Source organism: Pristis pectinata, chromosome 6, assembly GCF_009764475.1.
Source record: "Pristis pectinata isolate sPriPec2 chromosome 6, sPriPec2.1.pri, whole genome shotgun sequence".
In the NCBI taxonomy this organism is placed as follows: domain Eukaryota; kingdom Metazoa; phylum Chordata; class Chondrichthyes; order Rhinopristiformes; family Pristidae; genus Pristis; species Pristis pectinata.
This window is the reverse complement of record NC_067410.1, coordinates 87,231,712-87,244,519: the sequence shown is the minus strand read 5'-3', so window position 1 is coordinate 87,244,519 and position 12,808 is coordinate 87,231,712. Positions and strand designations below refer to the sequence as shown.

Below are 12,808 nucleotides of genomic sequence, written 5' to 3'. Positions count from 1 at the left end.
CTGTCTTAAAAAAAAATTCTCTTTTGTTTGGTCACTGTTACATTGATCATGTAAAATTCATGAAGTTGCAGAGTGCCTTTATGCATATAGTAATCTTGTATGTAATATATACTGTATGGAATACTATTGGAGCAGCAATTCCCCAACACTCATCTGTTTTACCTACAATGATTAATTAGTATTTCTATCATTGATTTTGATCCCTGGAGACTCAATGAAGTCCATCTACGTTGGTAAATAAAGTTTACATTATGCAATACTAAAAATAAAAAGAACTCCCCCTTTAAGTACTTATTCTGAAAATTCGCTATTTGAGTTAAACATTATTCTCAATAATTTGTACTGGAGGAAAATGTCATGAATAAATCTGACTGCCCATTAGTTGTTTTAAAAAATATTGCAAAAGGTATCACTGGGCCAGATTTTGGCACATTAACAGGGCCTCCCACAATGCAAAACCATCCAGAAGATATCCAAAACATTTAACTATCCAAACTTGTAAAGTTGAAAAATTAAAATATTAAGAGAAAAAAAGCACAAAATAATCAAATAAACAATTTAAAACAAAATATACAAACATTAATGTTTATCTTCATGCATGCCCATTCAATATCTCAATGCTCGATTTGAGCCAATTCCCTAACTTAGCTGATGGGGTGTTGTGCAGTTCTGGGCAACTTCACTTAACTCCATAAGGAGTCTACAATCAGAGTGCAGAGTGCAATCAGTAAAGCTACGCTGAACATCTGAATAAAACTTAGAACCTCTGTGAATGGTTACATGGGGAACTGTCAAGTACTTCTTGCAAAATTCAGGCTATGTCTCATAAACCCAGAAACAGTAATTTTTGACTCTTTCAAATTTTTCTCCCTAAAATATGCAAAAAAAAGGCAGCTCATCAATTTCTCTTTCAATAGTCAATCTTGTGTTCTCAGAAGTTTAAAACAGTTAGTCTTTCCTGCATTTCTCATCTACAAAGATGCCTAATTCTAATGTTATTAAACAGAACAGCTCAAATTGTAATCTAGTCATATTTGATAAATGCATTAGTCAGTGCTTATTTATGATTACCTTTAAATGCATCAGCTTGCTGTTCCACAGACTCTCGCACCATTTTCCAGAAACAATCTGATACTGCTAGGCTCAGGTTCTTAGTTGTCACTTGGTGTGCTTTCAGCATTCCTGTCCTATAATGGAAAAGAAATCAAAAGCTGTTCTCATATACCATCATACAGCTTTAGTGGGCATCATAATTAAGTTTAATGATACATTAGATAAGCTTTTATTGATTATCAATGAGTAGCCTGTTGGTTGCTACTGGTCGATGTTTTATATATATCAGAGGTTAATTTGTTGCGATCATGAGTACCATTTCTATTTAGTTCTAACGTTTTTGTTTGCTGGCTGAGTTCAATTAGATACCAAGTGGACTAACTGGTATGAAAACAAACATGGCAACTCCTGCTCTCCTGTTAACCAACCACTAAACTGCAGCTGTTATGAGAAGTACCCAGCCAAGTCAACCACTTCTCCCTCTACACGAGGTCAGCAACAACAAATTACAAAGAAACAACGTCAACTTCAAGAAATCTGTTACAGAAGACATAAAAAGCTAAAGACAGAAAGTTTTACACTACTACTTTCACAAAACACTAGCAACCGGAATTGCATGACCAACATTAGCCACGAGTTCCAACAATCAAAGCACAAAGGAAATTGACACTATTGCTACTCTGACTGAGCCATTGACCCATTCTGAGTATATCATTTTATACAACAAAAATCAACATTTTTTCTTCACATATTCATTGATATGATGTTTGTTACGCTGGCAAGGCTGGCATTTATTGCCCATCCTTATCTGCCTTGAGAAGGTAGTGTTGAGCCATTTTCTTTAACTGCAACAGTCCTTCCGGTAATGGTATCTCTAGTTTTGGTGGACACAGACTCCAGGATTTACATGTGGCTAATTTATGCAAATATATAGTAAGTGCAGATCATCTTCCTGGAGAGAGGTAAGTGGGGTCATTTTGGCAGAACAAGCCCACCATGGAGCAATGTTGCTAAATGAGTACTTGAGTGAGACATATAAACAGTACTCCAGGACACTGCTGATGATCAACTTATTTGGCTGATAGTTACAACATTTACTGCAAGACAGGGATTGTTCTCATTCTGGTCCAAGAATCTGGCAAGCCTAATGGATAGTGTGATTCTGGTCAAACAAGAACCATATCGATGCCCCATTGGGATACACAGTGAATTTTCAGCAGTTAAACTCCATTAAAAAAAACCCACAAATTTGGACCCGTGTGAATTCAGACAAATGTGTCCCTCTGTGGAAAGAGGGTTCACATAACATTGGACAGCAGACAATCTGCTTGACTAGAGTTTTCCATTACACCAAGCCCTCACCATTTGTCGCTCTGCTTTCCCATGTAGTAGTAAGGTCAGCTCCAGACACCAGCTCACATATTTTCAGAGGTTTTATAGTTAATGTAGGAACCACTGATATGAGCAAAAACCAACCTTCAAATTAATTCCAGAGAATGTATCGATACTTACAAGTAGTGATTGGCTTTGAAATCACAGAGTGCACTGCATAAACAAAAACCACAGGCAGCCACTTGAAAAAACTGGCGTGGAAACTGATTATCAAATTTATCGAGGCAATATACTATGGAGGGATATGAAATGTAGCAGATGGCTGAGAAAAGCCCTCGACACAGAGAAACAAATACACAAACAGGTCATGCACTAGAACCACCAGGCACTTTATAGTTAAGGTGTTTGGTGCCACTGAGAGTAGAATCACGGAGCTGAACAGCACAGAAATGGGCCCCTCGCCCACTACGTCCATATCGACATTTTGCCCATCTACACTAATCCCATTTGTCTGCATTAGTAATTGAATAAAGACTTATTATGTCTACGGCTCTAGGCTCTGCAACCACAAAAATATTTAAATGTTTTAATATGTGTATTAGTGCATATTAATGCTGTTAGAATATTATAGGGCATGTTTTTTTTGAACTGGGAGTTTTTTTGGATACATTGGAGAAGGCCTTAAATGATGACCACACTTTTCTGTCATCCATAGGAAGTCTGTATCCCTATCCCTCATGGATAACAAGGTCAGAGTGAACTGCTTTCTATACACATCAGATGTACACACAAAAAAATATGCAAGATCATTTGATGAGGAAAAAAAAAGGCACATTAGTATGAACAATGAAATTGGACTGAAAGTCTGCAATTCTGATGCATCCAATAAAAAATTGAACCCCCCAGAGAGTTAATCAAATGGTATACAAGATTGGTATTGGTTTATTATTGTCATTTGTACCGAGGTACAGTGAAAAACTTGTCTTGCATACCGTTCATATAGATTAATATATTACACAGTGCATTGAGGTAGTACAGGGTAAAAACAATAACAGAATACAGAGTAAAGTGTCACAGCTACAGGGAAGTGCAGTGCAGGTAGACAATAAGGTGCAAAGTCATAACGAGGTAGATTGTGAGGTCAAGAGTCCATCTCAAGGTATAAGGGAACCATTCAATTAGTCTTATCACAGTGGGATAGAAGCTGTCCTTGAACTTCAGGCTCCTGTATCCTCCTGATGGGAGAGGAGAAAAGAGAGACTGACCCAGGTGGGTGGGGTCTTTGATTATGTTGGCTGCTTCACTAAGGCAACGAGAGGTATAGACGGAGTCTATAAGATGTACGTTTAACAGTAATAACATTTAAATTGGCTGAGAATGAAGATAAAAATCAATAATAAAAGTCTGATAACAACTTTTATCAAACATGTTACGACATCTATTCCAGTTTTAGTGGAACAGCAACCTTGAATTTATGGAACTAATCAAATGATTATTTTAGAATGCAAATCAGATTTTGGTCCTCATGTTAACAATAAAGTTATAATCATATTAGCAATAGTTTAATATAATCTAAGTTATAGTTTGCTGCTACTCTCTTTAAAAACAATCCTGACTGCTTTATTTAATATTTAAAAATGTAAAAGATCACATCATGCTGGCTGTAGCTAGTGCTTGTTTAGCTGTTTCTAGGTAACTAAAGACAGGAAGACAAGAATCTCCACTTACTCAAATGGAGATTCCCAACATGGAAATTAGAAGAGTATAGGCAAGTTATAATTTAAAAAACATTTTGTTTTAGTGCTTTTAATCATCTAGAGTGTTTTTTTTAAATTAATGGTATTACTTTTTTTTAAATTTACAGGAATCTTGATTTTAAAATGTATTTGAATACTAGAGAAAGTTAAAAACTGTTAAAATACCTCCAGCTTTGACAGAAAGTGATTTTCCATCCTTAGCCATGCCATCTAACAAAGACTATCCGGGAATTCCAGAAGTGGGCCTCAGCTATCTGCCTTCCAAGACCTTCACCCTGATAAGTCCTCGCTATGTTGCCTCCTGGACATGGAAGGGTGGGGAGAAGGTGACACTTATCTGCCATCCGCATCTGGTGGGTGAGGGAAGGAGCTCCAGGCTGAACCCAATAAGTAAAGCAGAAGCATAGATCCTGGATTTCCATAAGGTTCACCTGATCTTTGGCAGAACACTGGAAAATCTGTCTCAGTGGCTTTGTCTTCTTAACCATTTTTCTAGTATTTTTTTAAACAAGCACACATAGAACTCTCAGTGACTCCAGATAACTGGCTGTAATTTTAATATGTTTTCCACCTTAAAAGTGGTCACCTTTCAATATGCTCTAAATAAAACTACTAACCTCTGACTTAAGGTAGAATTAAACTCCATTTGCCAAGTTAATAAAAAAAATGTGGGAAAAGGAGGTCATGCACTTTGGTAGGAGGAATCAAAAGATGGATTATCATCTAAATGCAGAGAAACTGCAAATGTGTATGTATTTCAGCCCATGAATCAGAGACATGCCCTATTCTCATTACTACCATTGGTACAGGAGCCTGAAGACCCACTCTCAACATTTTAGGAACAGCTTCTTCCCCTCCATCATCAGATTTCTGAATGGTCCTCATTATTCCTCTTTTGCACTAGTTATTTATTTTTGTAACTTATGGTAAATTTTGCGTCTTGCACTGTACTGTTGCCACAAAACAACAAATCTCACGACATATATCGGTGATAATAAACCTGATTCTGATTATTCCTTGGAATTTAGAAAAATGACTGATGACCATAAGAGTTGCTGAAGGGGCTCAACAGGGTAGATGTTGAGGTATTTTCACCATTGGGAGAGTCTTGAATGAAGGATGGGTCATGTAAAATGGATGTGTGTAGAAATTTCTTTTCACAGAGGGTGGCGGACCTCTAAATTTGGCTGCACCAGAGGGTTGTGAAGGCTTGAACATCACAGTATTTAAAATGGAGACAGATAAATTTTTAAAAGAACAGGGAATTAAGGGCCTATTTTCTTGTGTTCTTGTGAATCTTCAAAAGAATTAAATTTATTAAACTGAAGTAATATAGTTTAACTGTACCCACATAATTCACTGTTAACTGGATTCACATTGTGTGTATCAAGTAGGGAGAAACCCTCTTGTCATCCATTAACATGGAAGCAGACTTGGAAAGAGGGCCTGGGTTTATCTTGGAGGTGCATGGAATGGAATGTGTCCATCTCTGAATATGCTCTTGGAAGCAGCAAATGACTTGCCTCTCAAATTCTTTCTTTCACCCTCCGGCAATCAAAATTATCAAGAAAGATGTTAAGAACTGAAAATCTTACTTCAATAGTTTTGAATTCTGAAAAAATTCTCCTTCATAGTCCTTTATGGCATCAATACCTTCATTGGTGTTGCCTGTTTTATTTAAAAAAAAGCACAAAAGTTTACACAAGCATTTTAATACATTGAAAATATAGTAATTTTTGAAAATATTTTTCCTTGACAAAAATATGCTTGTACTGATCCTAATTTCAAAAAGCCTTTAGAAGTATAGTTTTCTGGCAAAAGATTCCTTTGCCACTGAAACTAATATTGTGTGAAATTTGAGATCTTTAAAAAAAGGTGCAATGAAGCCTTACCTCTGCCAGTAACAACTGCAAAGTAACCCAAAGCTTTCATTGGGAACAGCTTGCCTTCCACAATCTGCTGAATCTGCAGATGTACAAATAACAGAAACTAAATATCATGCTTAGTTTTAAAATAACAATTTTGCAGAAATATTAGATACAAGCATAAATGAATGATCAACTGAAATTGTGTGCTTCCCGACAGTCACTAAGATAGCTATTGGCAACTTTGCAGGATGGTTTTACATTTGTATATCAAGCCTTGAGTGTGGGTTATTAAAAGATTCAGCTCTATGCTTACCCTACCTACCTTGTTCAAGACCAACTAATTTTTGAAGAATGCTTCATTCTGCGAGGATTTTTAATGCTGCCTAGATTTATTTTAGCTGCAATACATCTTTATTCACCCATAACAATAATCCTGAAATACGGAATTTACAGGTCATGTAATCTGAAACCTAGCTACCTCCACAGTATAAGTGAGGTTAACAAGTGGGAAGGAAATTATCAACTTGACACTACAGCTAATTTACTTGGAGGTGAGAGAGCATACTACAGTGGGAACTGCACACAGCAGATTATATCAAATGAGAATTTACATACTTTCTAGCAAGCTTACTTTATGCATGTTAGTTTTGCCCAATATATTTTATTGAATCATTAATCACAATTGTTGTAAAATCAAAATAGAAAAAGGCTGGGAAAACCAAAATGACTATAAATATTTCACAATGCATAAAACAACGAATGAATAGTATTCGTGCACAATAACAACTTTATTTGCTGCACATTAAAGTTAAGAGTTCAATTTTGAAGGGACCACACATATTTATTTCAAATATTCTTTTAACATTATCAAACATAAAAAGACTCTTACTCGACTGGGACTAGCTAGGTTTTTTTCTGCTAGATCCACTTTTGTCAATACGAAAATGGTCCGTCTGCCTTGTGGATCCATTTGGCTGACTAAATCAGTTACAATGCTGCGTTCGGCATCTACAGATCCATCTGAAAGACAAGACAGTACAAGATCCAGCATTACCAAGGTAACTTCTGAAAGATAATGTAATAAATAAATACCTTACACTTAATATTTAAAGATTGATTCCTCCCAAGCAGTCACAATGCAAACATCAAGCTGCATCAATTAAAGGAGCTCTTCACTATCCCTCAGTAAAACTTATAAAGTTGTTTATTAATCACCCATACTGATTACTTCTACGATCTAAGTCTTAAAATTAATAAGTTTCAGATTGTAGATTTATAAATATGGTATAATATTTTGCATCATGTAAGATACAAGAAATATTGTGGAACTTATTATTAAATTCTTGTTAGCAACTTATTTCAAGCTGGAGTTGGGATAAGTTAGTTTCATGGCAAAAGTAAAAATACACACATTTCAGGTCACAGGGCTTTGAAAAAGTACCTTAATTGCATCAATCTGGACTTGGCAATTTCATTCAATTAGAACTCTTTATGGAAGGCTCAAATACTGTGAGTTTGTGCCCAACACAAAGATATGAGTATGCAACCTATGCTCACATTTAAGTGCAAAAAAATGATTAGCAAAGATCGGATGAAAAAGCAAAGCAAATGCATTTATTTAGAGGATCACTGGGCATATTTAGAGCACCAAGTTCTCCCAATGGGATCAGAACACAGATTAAAAAAGCATTGCTTTTTGCTTGCGGAGAATATTTGTTGTATTATCATGTTTGTCATACAGAAAAAAAAACAAGTTTACATTATCTAATGTAATCAGATATTACACACAAAACATTAATTACATGTATTAAAATTAATACAGGATATCAGGTTAGTCACTTTGATATGTTATGTGAACTTAAAGCAACAAAACACCTAAAGTGTAAACAGTTGGACTGTAGCAGTTCAAGGTGTCGGCTCACCAACATCATCTAAATGGCAATTAGAATTGAGTAATAAATGGTGGCCTTGCCCTCACATCCTGTAAAATGAATAAATGAAAGTGGAATATTTCCTCACCAACAATGTTTTTTGGTAAATATATTTGAATCCTTACCTTGGATACAAAGGATGATGGCATTAGGGTTCTGCATGTATGCCTTGCTTATGCTAAAAATGATATCCTTGGTGTCAGCAGCCATTCCTGAAGTCACCGTCTTCAACATAGGAAAAAAAGCCATAAAGTTCAGTAAGGTAACAGAACATATTTCTGCCACCATCCTGTAAAAGAAAGGTTCAAGCTTTGCATAACATAAAAGATCTACTTATTAAGACCATTTACAGACTATTACATTTTCAAATGTAAACTCAAATGATAGGTTTACAATGCAATAAATAATCCATAAATGAACTTGAAGCATATTGGTTAATGGTATGGAGAACCAATGTCAACAACAAAAAAAACACCTAAAACTTTGTTTTCCAACTTCTTCAATGGCTATGGGCAGCATTTCCAAACAATTGCACCATTAAAAAATACAAGTTCAAAACCAGGATGCATAATGCCTTAAAAAACCTCAATTGCTAATTTCCCCCAATCTATCACACTCTGAGTAGCCTCCAGTGTTTCTTCCATTTAGTTCTGTGCTCAGTAACACATTCACAGCAGCAGGTTACCACACAGGGAAAGCTAATTCTTTGTATCGGGTTTTAAAGTAGAATCATTGACTAAAATGAGCATTTTGTTAATACAGTTCCATTAATCAGACTTTTGACTTATAACCCTAGTCCTATGAAGTATAAAAGCTGCAGATGCATCAGATTTCCTTTATTTTAGAAAGAAAATACTTTCTGATACTCACACTGATAACGCCAGGAAGATCTACTAGTACCATTCGCTGTAGACCTGGACCCTTCACACTTAGTGAGATGGTCTACGAATTACACAAAATATGAATGCAAACAATAATCTTAAATTAATAACACATTTAAATATATATCAAATTAACCCATAGAAATAGATGCTTAGAAGTGTCCATAAGTGGCAAGCTCATATAATTTATTGATGTGAAATTTAATTTAAAGATTAAACAATACAAAAAATTCATTTTGGTTCATTACTGACAGAACACTTATGATGCCAAATAATTTTTAATAAAATCTGGTGTACAATTCACTCTTCCACTTTGAAAGCTTCAATTTTTGTAAAATAGCTTTTATGGGTTTAAAACACATTCAGATTTTCTCCTATAAGATTTAGATTAATTATGACAAAAAAATTTCAAGCTCTATTAATAATGTACGGTTTTATAATGTCATTTCTCCAAATCGATTTGAGCAAACATGAAAATCCAAACATCAAAAATTAGTGTTTTGAAAAATAAACTTTGAATTCTCCCAAACCTAATTTTATTATTCAAACACACTAGTGCACAAATTGCATTGGCGTACATTGTATCACCTTACCTCAGGACTGACAGTTTGTCCTTCCTTTACACTATTCCTCATTCTTATTTCTATTTCATTGCGCAATGCTGCTAGCTACATAAATAAAAGCAGAAATAGATCAGCAATGAAGCTATATCTAAGAAGCATGCAAGACCTGTATAGCTCCTTTAACATAGAAAATTATTCTACACCATTGGGAGATATGATTAACACAAAAGCTAAATGTTACAATGAATGGTCTAAACTTGATCACGGAACTGCATTTCAAAAAAAGGGGGAAATAAATTGACAAAGGGGTTTATGGAAGGTAGTTCTAAGAAAGCAGTTCAGAAAGCTCGTGCAATCGGCAACAGTCAGATGAAGGAGGACGATGTGGATTAGATCAGAATGAGTATAAAGGGGGGCTTAAAGAAGAGGGTTTGTAGAATTGGAGGAAATATTGAGAGATGAGGTTAATCAAGTGCTGTGACAAAAATAAAGACAATGGCACAAACTTTTAAATAAACACGTTAGAGAACCAGAGACAAGCTAGTCAGTTATCATATGATTGACACAATGAGAATTTTAGACCACTCGAAGTTTATAGAAGATGAAGCGGCATCAAGAGGGAGAGCCTTAGACACAGTCAAGTGCTGTCAATGTTACATGTGATGACAAGAACTACAATGATACACATTTGAAAGTAACATTTAATACTGCAAAATGCTACAAGGCCATCATGAGCAACATTAATAATGACCTTTGGGACTCTGAGCCACACAAGGTGATATCAAAATAATCAAAAGTTTAGTGAAAGGACCAGTTTTATGGAGCTTGTTAAAAGAGCAGAAAGAGGTAGATTGGCCACAATATTCAGGGAGGTAATTCCAGAAGGACCCTGTAGTTTGGATAGAACCTTCAAAGATTCCAGATTATGACTTGACAGATAAGAACGGAACTAATTAAATGTAGTTCAATCTGCCTGGATGAAGCAGAGGTAATGGAGGATAGTGTGGCCAATATGTTGAAGGATGCAGATATTTATCACATTCATAATCACAAAAAACTTTACTCTTGACTTGATAATGGATGTTTTAGTATCATGGTATAGTCAGCTATCACTGCCTCAAGATAAAAGCTGTAATGAGAAGTCATGGTTCCAGCTATTATTGCTCCAGGTGCGAGTCTGGTAGGTTATTTCAGTAAGCTATCCCACGCTACATACTTCTGTTACACACGTGAAAACTTTGGACTGGGACTGGTTATAAACACAGTCACCATTTATTATTCATCAAACTGGAAAACAATTAATAATCATTTTAAAAAGACACAAATATAATTTCTTCCACTAAAGTAATGTCTACTATCTCTAGGCATAGCTACAGAGAAACAAGATGGCACTTGCAATCTGACCATTTTATATTCAATTCCATTGTTCGGTCAACTTTCGTCAATTATGACCCCAAAATTCCAAGTTTTGGTTTGTCGAAACGAATGGAATACTTCCAAACCATGTATTCAAAACCTGTAATCAGGTATATTACACATATTGTATATGAACCTACTGGGAAACTTGGTGGTTGTGAAGTTAATCCAGGTAATGCCTAGACGAGGACATCTCTGAGAAATTTTGTTTGGTATGCTCACTAAACACACAGAGAAAGTCCAATTAAAATTAATTTACCCTGAAGCAATATAAAAATTCCAGCCTACATGACATTAAGAAAATTAATTTAATCAAATGATTATTTTTACTATGTGGGAAGTATTATAGGTGTGATAATTTTGCTCAGCTATTTCAGAACTAAGTTTTAATGTAGATTATAAAACCTTTTTAAGATTCTAAATGATGCTGATCAGGTACAAAAAATCCTATCAGAACTCACATCTTCCTCTTTGGTCAGGTCAAATTCTCGTGAGCTGTCTTTAAATATAGCCACATGATGAGGTCCTTCACTCAATGTTACCTGAATCAAATCAAATCCACAAAAATTAATTCATGAATAAAGGGCAGTATCCATAGAAGTTCATGAACAGAGATTAAATAAATACACAGGCTTTAATTTCTTCCTTCTTGTTTGTGCTTTATTATTGTTGTGCTTGTGTTATAATCAAAATATATTTTTTAACTATTTTGATTAATATAGCAGATGGTGAAAAATTAACTTAGCTCCAACTTCAGAATAAATAGCTTGGGATACCATAAATATGGGATTGCTCATTTGACAAATGCAGCTTGAGACAGTTAATAAATAACACTTTCACCTTTGAAATTCGATATTTTAATACAATTTATGTTCTAATTGTAACAAAAATATAACATTTCTTTTAAATATAAATCAAGCATTTATATAGGAATCAAAAAATAAACAGAAAAACTGAGTAATGTAAATGACAGGAATTCCACTAATAATATTACCATAACGTAACTTAAGTGTACACAGATTTTAAAGGTCTTTCAGGTAAACTAGTCAATGCTCAGATTTTTATCTCACATATAGTTCTGAATAACAGTTCTGCATTTGAATATTTATTAACCATCATTATGACAAAAGAATTATTCCAGAAATATTTAGAAAACAGAAATTAGTTTGATATTTTTCTAATTTTCTTGAACTTGCAAAAACTGCACTGGAAAGTAAAAGAGCTTCTTCACCCTATAATACCCCCAAATTATTGAAGTAATTGTGGCACAAAAGAGAAACATTTTTTTTCATCTCTCTTCAGGAAGAAACAAAAAAAACTTATGTTTCAGATTTAGTCTCTTAGTAATAACTCTCTAAATCATTTTAATGTATCTGTGAAGTTATTCTCCCATCACCACAACCTGGCAAGTCTGCGGAGAACAGTGTTATATTTGATTCAAATTCAGTAATGTCATGGGACAGATGTAGATTTCTTGGTGGTATGTAGTGCTAATCATAAAAGGCACCATGCCAACTGCTCAGTCTTCCTGTGTGAACTGAGAAGTATGCACCAATTGGCCTAATTGCTTGGCAAGCTATCTCAGCTGACTCCAACCTCACCATCAATCAATATCTAATATTTAGCAGAGATTGTGGATAATGATCAAGATGCAAACATTGGTCAATTTTCCCTTTGCTTGACTTAGACATTGTAGTTAACTGTAGAATCTGAGCTGCTATTTGGATTGAGATTAGGTAACACTGCACTGAACAGGTCCAAATTTTCATCCATTTGGTTTTGTAGGATTCAGCAACTATCTGAGTTCACTTAATTAAGTAATGATATATACATTTTTTAAATTAATTTCCTGCTTTAAAAAAAGGTTCTCAGTCTTACTATTCCTTCTCTTTGACGTAGGAATTGATATAAATTAAAAGGTGTGTCAATTTAATGTAAAATTTACTGTGCATTAAAAATAGAAAGTACTATAACTCAAACAGGTGTTGCAAATAACCATAGCTTCTG

At 34.8% G+C, this 12,808-nt stretch overlaps 1 protein-coding gene across 5 annotated transcripts in view; it reads right to left on the bottom strand.

Annotated features, from left to right (window-relative positions):
* opa1 (OPA1 mitochondrial dynamin like GTPase) overlaps positions 1–12,808 on the bottom strand; it is an 81,983-nt gene that overhangs the window by 50,308 nt on the left and 18,867 nt on the right. For all 5 annotated transcript variants that reach the window (XM_052018218.1, XM_052018215.1, XM_052018216.1 and 2 more), the window contains 8 exons: positions 11,263–11,343; positions 9,416–9,490; positions 8,812–8,883; positions 8,067–8,166; positions 6,900–7,030; positions 6,035–6,107; positions 5,738–5,810; positions 1,072–1,187 (listed from right to left, as the gene is read on the bottom strand). In XM_052018218.1, the coding sequence (XP_051874178.1) occupies positions 1,072–1,187; positions 5,738–5,810; positions 6,035–6,107; positions 6,900–7,030; positions 8,067–8,166; positions 8,812–8,883; positions 9,416–9,490; positions 11,263–11,343 (721 nt within the window). The remainder of the gene's footprint in view (positions 1–1,071; positions 1,188–5,737; positions 5,811–6,034; positions 6,108–6,899; positions 7,031–8,066; positions 8,167–8,811; positions 8,884–9,415; positions 9,491–11,262; positions 11,344–12,808) is intronic.